Below are 10,089 nucleotides of genomic sequence, written 5' to 3'. Positions count from 1 at the left end.
GCTGGGACGCTCCAACATCTTCTCATTGTTTTCTCTTCACCATTTCTTCACCACGTCGGCTCCATGTTTCACATCATTGTCTTGTTGGAAGCTCCAATGCTGCCCAATGAGCAGTTTTTCTGCAGACTTCCTGATGTTCTCCTCCACAATCTCCATGTTTCCTCTTTTCTCATGATGCCGTTTCCTTCAGACATGACTTGTAACTGAGCAGTAAGTGAGTAGAGAAGTGCTGCAGGTCCAGCTGAGCTTTAGTGTGTCTGTCTTGGAGAAGTGGAGTCCTCCTTGGTCTGATCCATGGAGACCAGCCTTGTTCTTGGTCTGATGGAGTGTCTGATGGACATGTTGCTACCAGAACTGCTCACATTCATCAGGATGCTCTTGGTGCTGATCCTTGGATTCTTCTTGTCCTCTACCATTCTTCCAGTGCAGGGCTCACATCTGTCTTCCTAGCAGCCCTTTGACATGTTTCACAGTGTGGAACTCCTTGGACTTTTTCATCAGGCTTCAAACTGTGGACACTGGACCTTGAAAACACTGATATGACTTTATAGCCTTTAAACGTCTTATGAGCAGCAACCATGAGAAACTGGAGGTTGTCACTGAGATCTTTGGTTTTAGCCATGACTTGACTGACTAGAGAACTACTGCATCAGCTGTTCTCAGTTTATAGTGTACTAGAATGCTCTAGAACATGGTAGTGGTAGAACTTAGTAACACTTGGAACAAGATAGAAGCTGCATTTTTTCAAAAATATGCAGAAATTACAAGAGTATAAATTTTTTTGGACACGGCATTTTTGATAAAGATGTTTAAAAAAACTCATTAACGTCTCTAACACGTCTTGCTGTTTTTTGTCACTTGTTTGTCATTTTCAGCCAGAAGAAACCTGCTGCTCAAATAAAAACTCAGTACAAATCCAAATCTGACATGGATGTGAATGGGCTTAACCCTATATCTGGGATTATCTTCCATACATCCTCATTCACATGCTGCCATCCTCAGCTTAACAAGCTCTCGAAAGCCGCTTGGAAGCAGAGCAGAGAATTGTGTGAATCTGCAACTGTAGAAAAACAGGCTGCGGCTGAGTCACTGTTCCAGAGACTCGCTGTTTAACCAGAACCTGTGACTGTGGCACTGACGGTTCAGCAGATGAAGCTTTGAATTCAGATGGAAGTTACGTAAAACATGTGTTCACACGTGGACATGTTCTGCCTTTATTTACATATATAGACGTCGTGGACAGTATGCAAAAAGACCACCTGCTTGGACGGAACCCACAAAACACTCACACAGTTCATGGGTTCCTCTGAGTGTTACCTTGGCAACAGATTTCCCTGTTTTTTTTTTACCACTTTCATGAGCAAACTGAGTTTAGGACGTGAGCTGACAGAGCTTGACGTTCAGTGTCACACTCTGACCCAGATCTCTGATCAGTCTCTGAGCACTCAAATTGCTGCCCTATCAGATGAAACATACAAACACAAAATGGACTAATTTTGCTTCTCAAAGCTCAGCTTTAATGTCATCATCTGACTCATCTTTTATCAGCTGATTTGTGTTGCTATTAACCTGATTTTCCTTTTGTCTCAAAGCTGAGTCATGCAGGGGCAGAGCTCAGGATCAACCAGGGGTGGCACTGGCCCCAAAAAGTCTGGCCACCCCATCACAACCAATGGTGAAGCCTGTTAGAGTGCTGAAAAAATGGAGTAACATCCAGGAAGTACTGTTTATCTGGCAGAACTTTTTGCAGAACCATTTTTCTACAGGTAAGGCTGGGAAAACAGATGTTTGGGATCAACAACAAAAAAATTAACGCAACAGTTTGGATTAAATTTTTTGAGTTGTAACAACTTCTGATGAAATTATGTTCAATCAACAAATTCCAGTAAGTTAGGGGAATCTTTCTTATTGTTATTTTATAACCATTTACTTACTAAATGCAAGTTTTTAAGCTGATTGCTCATAAAAATTAAGTTGTTCCAACAAGTTCTGATAAATTATTAAAAAGAATTTTTTACATCTTGTAACTCATTGTCATGGTTACAGATAAGTTTTTAGGTTGACAACCCTGCAAGAAATTAAGTTGCCTCAATGAGTTTGGCTTTTTTATGTATTTGTTCATGTAGCGGATGCAAGAAATTAATTCAATAATTAAATTGTTTGGCAACTAAGTTTTGCATATGAACTCAGGCCATATTTCCTTGGGAGATGTCACTTTGAAATGTCTTTTGTATAGTAGTTGTTTAACCTACAGGTCCTTTAACTGGCTTAATCTCAAATGAGATGGAGAGGCGGTTTGAAATCCTGAAGTAATAGTGAAGAAAAGTTTTCAAACCAAATTTCATTGAATTAATACAACTTGAATTTGATTTTAAAACAATTATTGTAGAAATGTGGGTTTAAATTGATGAAATCATCTACATTATGTTGACACAACTCGTCACAACAACTTAAGCGGTTTACATAAATCAATAAATTAGATTTTTTTTTGTCTTGCAACCATGCATTTAATTCAATTGTTAGAATACGTATCTTGAGTGCAAACAGATGCATATTCAACCGGCCTCCAATTAACCACATAAAGCCAAGTTATTTTGAACAAGCGAAAATGTTCACAGTGTTTAGTACCAATGGTAATTCTTAATTAGAAAGGTTAGTCTGAGAGTCAGACCATTCTCCACAGCACGGTGTTAGCACTGGAGAGTGGTCTGACTGCACCTTGCTATTATTCTGCTATAAGAAGGAAAAGCTTTGATGTGTTTGTGTTTCTTTATTCCAATTACACTCATCTTGCTCGGAGCTTAGCCTGGGATGCAGTGATGGTGCCCCTCAAGACAGTTTCAGTGGGAATTGCAGCCTGTAGAACATTTGCAAACCAGCCCTGTTGACAAAATGGCTAATTCATCAGAAAAAATGAGCAAGCCTGCCTCATTGCAGGATTTAAATCCTCAACAAAGCTTGAAAATTTTAGCATAGAGGTTGTTTTTACATGTTGTGACTGGGATTTTGGAAATGCTAAGATGCACAAAGTGGAAGAGAAGGAAAAATTCAGCATCGAATGTGCGGCAGAAATGATTGATTTATACCCCAAGTCAACATCCAGTGAGTCAGATTAAGGTTGAGGCAACAGACAAAAGGAACAGCTGGTTTTTCTTCCAAATAAGCTGATGTCACTTTATTTCATCAAGCAAATACTCAAACTACTTCCAAGTACCAAAATACAGCAACATTATCAATCTGGTATTTATTTACAGTAAGTGCAAAATACATAAACACATTGTAAATAAGGTAAATACTCAGAGATCCTCATATGAATTACCAAAGACATTAATCACACGCAATAATCAGTAGCTTACGACTGGTCATTTGAGCACTTAGGGGTCAACAGTCAATGAATTTGGCAAGAATTGGCGCAAACTGATGAGGAAAGAAGAGAAAGGAGAGAGAAATGTCAAAGTCTTTGTTCGTAACTTTTCTCAGTTTCCATCAGCTGATCTCTAACTTCTCAAATGTGTCCGATTTCACTGCATTAGCTGATTGTCCGATCCTTAAAACAGGCTGACAAGCTGATCCAAGTCCAATCAGGCTGTGCAGAAACACCTCTTGTATGTGTCTTCCTGGCTTTGTGGAGGTTGGATGTGAGCTCCATCCATCTTCAGCCCTTCAGAAACAGGCTTCTCTCCAGCCCTGTGCACAGATTCTGCTCTCCAACCCATAATTTCAGATTTCTGATCATCTATCAGCCTCCTACAGCACAGAGAGATCGTGGCAGGATTTAGATTTCAGCCAGAACGCCACGCTGGGATTGTTCTTTGCTACCATCTTGTCCAGGAAGCGCTTGGCCTTCATTGGGATGCTTTCGCGCCGAGCATTACAAGTGCTTACGTGCCTTCGGCGTTTGTTGGCTTCCTTGGAGTCTCGGCGAAGTCGCAGCTGTCGCACGATGCCATGGAAAGCCTCCCAGACGTTGTGCTGCATGGCGGCCGACGTCTCGATGAACTTGCAGTCAAACACAGCAGCACAAGCACGACCCTCTGAAACATACAGGAGAACGTAGAGTCAGAAATGTTCATATTATCAGAAAAATACAGGTCTTAGATGGTTCTTCAAAGCACCACTGCCAAATAAATGGATCATTATGTGCTTAAACTACCAAAGGTTCCTCATTTCAATTGGAGTTATTTGGTTTGGCAGCAGATAATAGCAAAAAATGTGACGAACAGTACAGAACCCAAAATATTAAATTACTGATTGACATTTTTTACCAGACATCCCTGTCTCCCTGTTTTGGGTCTGCAGAACTGAGTATAAACCATCTAATCTTCATCGTCACACCTACAGCTATGACAGTTTTCTTGCTAAAAGGTTCTTTGTGGAACTAAAAATGGTTCTTTATGTACTTAAAGTCGTAGATGTTCTCCATTTTTATTGAAGGTATTTGGTAGACAGAGAATATGCTGAGACTTTATGTTTGGTTTGTTAAAGAGGAAAGCCAGGAGGAAGATTTAATCTCTGGAAATTGTAAACAGAAATACTCCCCAGAATATATTTGATATTTTTCTCATAACACTCATCTGCACAGGCACTGTAGACGAAAGCCACGACACTGGACTCTTTAAACAGACATTTTTATCCCACTCAGAGGTATTTTATCTACTGTTTTTGGATTTCTCAACCTGTGTCTGCTCTGTTTTTTGACCAGAATCCCTGTCCGCATGCTGTGTCTTGGATCCAAAGCAGAAACCAGCAGTGACAACGAACACTTGTGGCATTTTTCTTGCTTTGTGGGATTTGTGTTTTTGATTCTTGTGTAGAACTAAAGCATCACGTCAGGGATTGTGTTTCCTTACCGCTAACTGACACCTCTCTGCGTCGCACCAGGTCACACTTGTTGCCCACCAGGATGATGGGTGTGTGCTGCGCGGGGCGGAAGCGTCGCAGCGTTATCCGGAGCTCCGAGGCTCGCAGGAAGGAGGTCCGGTCGGTTATGGAGTAGAGCAGCAGGTAGGCGTCACCTGTCTGCATGTAGCGCTCCTGGGTCCAGTCATTATCCGGCTGCGGAGCACAAACACGGTTAGATCAAGCATGCAGTGCAGAGTACGTTGTGTACAGTGTGATTCATGCTTCGTCTCACCTCTGAATCCCACGTGTCGAGCAGCATTATGGTGGCCAACTCTCCATCCACTTCAATCTCCTTTTCACACACTTCATCTGAAATTAAAGTTTTCTATTAGTAAAACAACAGATTTACAGCCATGGAGGGTTCAACATCACATCAAGCACAGCCAATTGTTAGAATAATTGCAGTATTATGATATTATTATAGGAAATCAACAAGTTTAATAGTATATTTTTTGCATTTGTGGACTTTTATAGCCTATGGAGCTGTACCGATTAATCAATTAGTTGAGTTTTGGATTTTTTTCTCCCATTTCCTATAGAGCAGATTCAAGAAAACATATCAATAGCAACATATAACAATCAAATATATTTCTGCTTTTAGTCTTGGTGATAACATTAATCACACACATACTAACTGCACAAATAGCAATGAAACATCAGACTTAAAACAAATACCACACTGTAAAAGAAAATATATATAGTTTTTCGAATATTATATTACACTCTAAAATATATTTTTGTGTACTTTCAACTTAAACAGATTCACCCTTAATAATCACTCCCTAATTAATTACACAGTGCAGCAGCAGTGCAACGATTAATCGATTAGTTGTCAGCTATTTTTTCACTGATTAGTGGTTTTAAGGAGAAAAAAAAGGCTAAAATCTCTGATTGTAGCTTCTTAAAAGTGAATATATTCTCGTTTCTTTCCACTTATGTGACAACAAACTGAACATCTTTGGACAAAACAAGACACCATTTAACATTTTCTGACATTTTATAGAACAGACAAGTAATTGTTTAATCGAGGAAAATAATAGACAAATGAAATATTAGTTTGTTGGCATTTGCAGGTCGCTGGATTTTTTTTGCGTTCATTTTGAATTTATTATATTATAAAATAAAGACAGAGCAGTATATTAAGCTCTCACCTCCACACAGCTCGCAGTCGTCGCTGTCCATACTGTCCGCCGCTCCGGCAAAGATGCTGGCGAAGGCCGTCTTACCGACCCCGCTGGCCCCCAGCAGCACCACCCGGTACGGGCCCCCGGGCTCCGAAGCTTCCCCGGAGGAGTCGGTGGAGATGACCGAGTCCGAGGACGACCAGCTGCCGCGGCTTCCCTCCGACTCCCCGGCGGAGCTGGTGCAGGATTTGGAGCGGGAGATGCAGGCGGGGACGCGCGCCAGGAAGCTGTCCGGGAGCAGGTGGCTGCCCGGGTCGCAGATGCTCCAGCGGTGGAGCTCGGTCTGCAGGCGGAGGCTGTGGCGGCGCACAGTGGACAGCATGGTGCCAAAATGAGGACGAGCTGCACTAAAGACCGAGGTGGGGTTTTTCTGAAGAGGCGCTTTAACCTTTTTAAGGAAAACACCCAAAATAAAACCGAGTCTGTCTTACGAAAAGTCGCTTTTCAGGCGCGTAAAACGTGCGTAAACGTGCGTAAAAGATGCGTAAATGTGTTCTAAAGCCACAAAAAGGACAGTAAAGTGAGCAGGACTTCTCCCTCTACATTTCTGCCGCAGCTACAACTCTGCAGCAAGTCAGCAGAACCTCAACCAGGCTGATAAAAACCAGATCAAACTGTTTCTACGAGTTCAGATCGCATTGACAAGAAGTCTTGCGCTGCAGAGCTATTTAGTTGGTAAATCCGGAGCTGGTGTTATCTTTATGTGTCTGCTGCCTCACTCATCTCCAGCTGAGAGTCTCTAATGCTCTGATGGGGTTTCCCTGCAATTTATATAGAGGGCAGACGGGTGGGTGGGTGGGTGTGCGTGGAGGGGGGGTTGGGAGGTCGCACAAGTGGAGCAGGGGACGTTCAGCTGCGTATTTACTGTTTTGATTCATGCGCACATGGCCCGGCAGTGAGCAACTGCTCGGAAAGTGTTTACAGCAGGGAAGACTGTGCAACAAACCAGAATCACAGCTCAGAACAGAACGCTGTGCAGCTTTATGTTATATGTTCTATGATGTCTGGTGATAGATCTGCTGCTGTATTCAAATTACAGAGATACATGCCAGAGGAGGAATTTATAATTAGTACTCATGTTTGTCTTGGTTTATTTTGGTTATTTTGTGCTACACTTCTTAAATGTTTGCACCGTCTTTGCTGCTGGATCAATGCAAATGTCCCCACTGTGGGATTAATAAAGGCTTATCTTATTTTATCTTATCTTAAATATATGATGCTTGTCCCTTTATGCCATAAATAATCTGCACTGTGCAGGGAAAGCTGTCCTCCAGATCTGAGGAATATTAAGAAGTATGCAACTTTACACTGTAAATGAGTGTTTTAAAGCAGTTTTAACTGCATTTTTTGAATAATTTACAGTTATTTTACAGTGCACCTTTACTAGTGCATATAAGCTAGTAAAATCACAGAAAAAAAAACTAAATTTACAAAAATCTACTACACTATTTTTACAAAAAATATTTTGTCCTTTTACAAAATTTGGCTGTAAAATTACTTTTTAACCGTATTTAAATCAGCAAAAAAAATCTTATTTTACAGATAATAGCCAAAACGTGTGAGAAAAAAAATTAAGTGAATTAAATAATTTATTTTAGTGCTATATTACAGATTTTCCTTGTTTCCCTGTTAAGTTACAGATAATACCTAGAAATTTGTGACTGTAAAAAAATAAAAAAAATCCACATCAAAAACAAAATATAGTTTTTTGTTGATATGAATATATATATATATATATATATATATGTGTGTGTGTGTGTGTGTGTGTGTGTGTGTGTGTGTGTGTGTGTATAGGCATATATATATGTGTATATATGTAGTATATATTATGTATATATTTTACATATAGATTTTTTTACTGATAGTAATTTGTTATTTCAATGTATGACTGTAAAATTACAGCTTTACTGTATTTGTATTCCAACATTTTTATGTATTTTTCTGACATCCTTTCTACCAGAATGTTCCAGCTTTTTTTTTAAACAAATTTAGTTTTACAGTGTAATTATATATTTGTATATATTTTCTATCATATTGTTATTGTTTACTTTGTAGGTTTAGATTTTGTAAAGAAAACTTGTGGCTACTTCGTATATTATGATCCAATGTAAAATATTAACTACCTAAATGTTCAAAATAGCTTCTGCAACAATAAAAACATGGTAATGCATCAGTCAGAATCATCAATCTGTGCTACAGAAATGTGAAATTATTAAATGGCAGAGTGGTATTTATTTAATTTGCATGTCCTGAGTAAATTTTTGAAGTCAATGTCATTTAAATGTACAAGAAATAAAGCTAAATTTGTGTATTTACGCCTATAAATGTATGATTTTATCCAAATTTTTCGGAACAAACAAAGCGAACGACATCAAAGTTGAACTAAATATGACGATATTCTGTTTACAATCACGTCAGACAAAGAGAAGCTAATTTAGAACTGAAATTAGGGAATGTTTGACATTTTTTGGCTTTAAAAATCACCTAATTATCAAAACAGTTGTTATACAGTTGTGTGATTTATGCTGAATCCACCAGCAGCTGCAGCTATAGATGAAAATATTTAATGGAAACTCCCCCTCAGAAAGCTTTTAACGCCCTCAGTGCGTCCACTTTACCTCAGTTTAGTGATTCCCTGCTCTCAGGATTCCTCTCAACAGCTATGAGACGTGTAGGCAGAAAGAACAATGAGGAAGATTTTCCACTTTCTGATGAACGCTGCAGCACGAATGTTGAGGAAAAACCCAGTGACGTCTGAGGCTGTTAAATCAGTCCGTTAATGCTGCCTGCAGGGAAAGAATAAATCTGAAACGTGTTGATGTTTCATAAGCAGGGAAATAAAATAATGTCTCTCCCAGAAACTTCCATTTTCCTCTCAGCAGATCTCAAGGACCCTCGTCTTCATCTCAGTCAGACAACAGCAGCTCCGTTGATGAAGCTGGATGAGCTTCTATTGTTCAAACCACCACATTCAAACACTTAAATCTACATAACACGGATTTTATAAAAGAAGAATAAAATAGGATTCATACAACTTACACAACCTTATTTTTCTGCCTGAAATTACTCAGAAAAAACACTTTAATTTACATATCAATGGAACATACTGGTCGTTTATGATGCAGTTGGATTCGTGGATGTACATTTGTATAGTTAGTAATGTGAACAGCAGACATTTTAGTTATGTGACGATCTGCATATGTTTGTCTGTGAATCCGTCTGTCTGTCTGTGTGCAACATTACTCAAAAACAGACAAACGGATTTGGATGAAATTTTCAGGGGAAGTCAGAAATGACACAAGGACCACCTCATTAAATTTTGGCAGCGATGCGGCTTATAGTCTGGATCCATGGCTTTGTTAAGGATTTCCCATTGCCAGATATAGCTGCTGGCACAGCGCAGAACACTGTTAGTTACCTGCTGACGATCACAGTATTGTGATCCTACTACAAACTGACTGTGATTCATCAGTTGGAAATCATACAAGGAACAAATGATTAAACTGTGGGCTGTTTCTGAGTCCCATCATTTCCTGCCTACATATTTAGGTCATGTGATGTAGCAAACCCCAACCTTTCTGTCCTTCACTCATTTCTTCACCGTCAGAGCTTGTCCCCATTGCAGCTAGCTGCTTCTAAGTTTATACGCATCCTTTGCTAGACAGCAACAGCGTTGTCTTTCATCCTTATGTAAATTTTCGGACTTTTCGCGTCTTCGTCATGTCAAGAAACCGCTTCTTAGACACTTACTGTCCCGCTGGAATGGTGACAAAATAAAAGCCTATAACATTAAAAATATGCCTTCAAAATAAAAGCATGGATGGAACGGTTATTTTAACACTAGCAAAACAAAGGCTTGCCAAAAGTGATGAACTGATCAACAGACCTTTGTAAGAGTAATCTACACGCAGTTCGGTATCCATACATAACATACACATGCATAACACATGCTTGTGCTCAGCGAAAGGTAATTTTTTATTAAATATTTCATCCGTTGGAAACA

The 10,089-nt window shown here is 39.5% G+C and overlaps 1 protein-coding gene across 1 annotated transcript; it reads right to left on the bottom strand.

Annotated features, from left to right (window-relative positions):
• Positions 1 to 3,147: 3,147 nt before the first annotated feature.
• On the bottom strand, positions 3,148 to 6,836 carry gem (GTP binding protein overexpressed in skeletal muscle). The gene is made up of 4 exons (XM_023299174.3): positions 6,054 to 6,836; positions 5,135 to 5,211; positions 4,851 to 5,055; positions 3,148 to 4,034 (listed from the first exon to the last, which is right to left on the bottom strand). The coding sequence occupies exons 1-4, from the start codon at positions 6,406 to 6,408 to the stop codon at positions 3,748 to 3,750; spliced, it is 924 nt and encodes a 307-aa protein (XP_023154942.1). The 5' UTR covers positions 6,409 to 6,836; the 3' UTR covers positions 3,148 to 3,747.
• Between the last annotated feature and the right edge of the window lie 3,253 nt (positions 6,837 to 10,089).

Source organism: Amphiprion ocellaris, chromosome 9, assembly GCF_022539595.1.
Source record: "Amphiprion ocellaris isolate individual 3 ecotype Okinawa chromosome 9, ASM2253959v1, whole genome shotgun sequence".
NCBI classification, from domain to species: Eukaryota; Metazoa; Chordata; class Actinopteri; family Pomacentridae; genus Amphiprion; species Amphiprion ocellaris.
Note: the sequence above shows the minus strand (reverse complement) of the source record. Positions and strands in the feature narration are given on the sequence as shown.

Bases quoted from the DNA above. Each gene is read 5' to 3' on its own strand.
- gem (XM_023299174.3), bottom strand. From the start codon at position 6,408: ATGCTGTCCACTGTGCGCCGCCACAGCCTCCGCCTGCAGACCGAGCTC. The intron at 5,212-6,053 runs GTGAGAGCTTAA...CTTTAATTTCAG, and splicing joins CGACTGCGAGCTGTGTGGAG to ATGAAGTGTGTGAAAAGGAG. The intron at 4,035-4,850 runs GTAAGGAAACAC...TGTATGTTTCAG, and splicing joins CAGAGAGGTGTCAGTTAGCG to AGGGTCGTGCTTGTGCTGCT.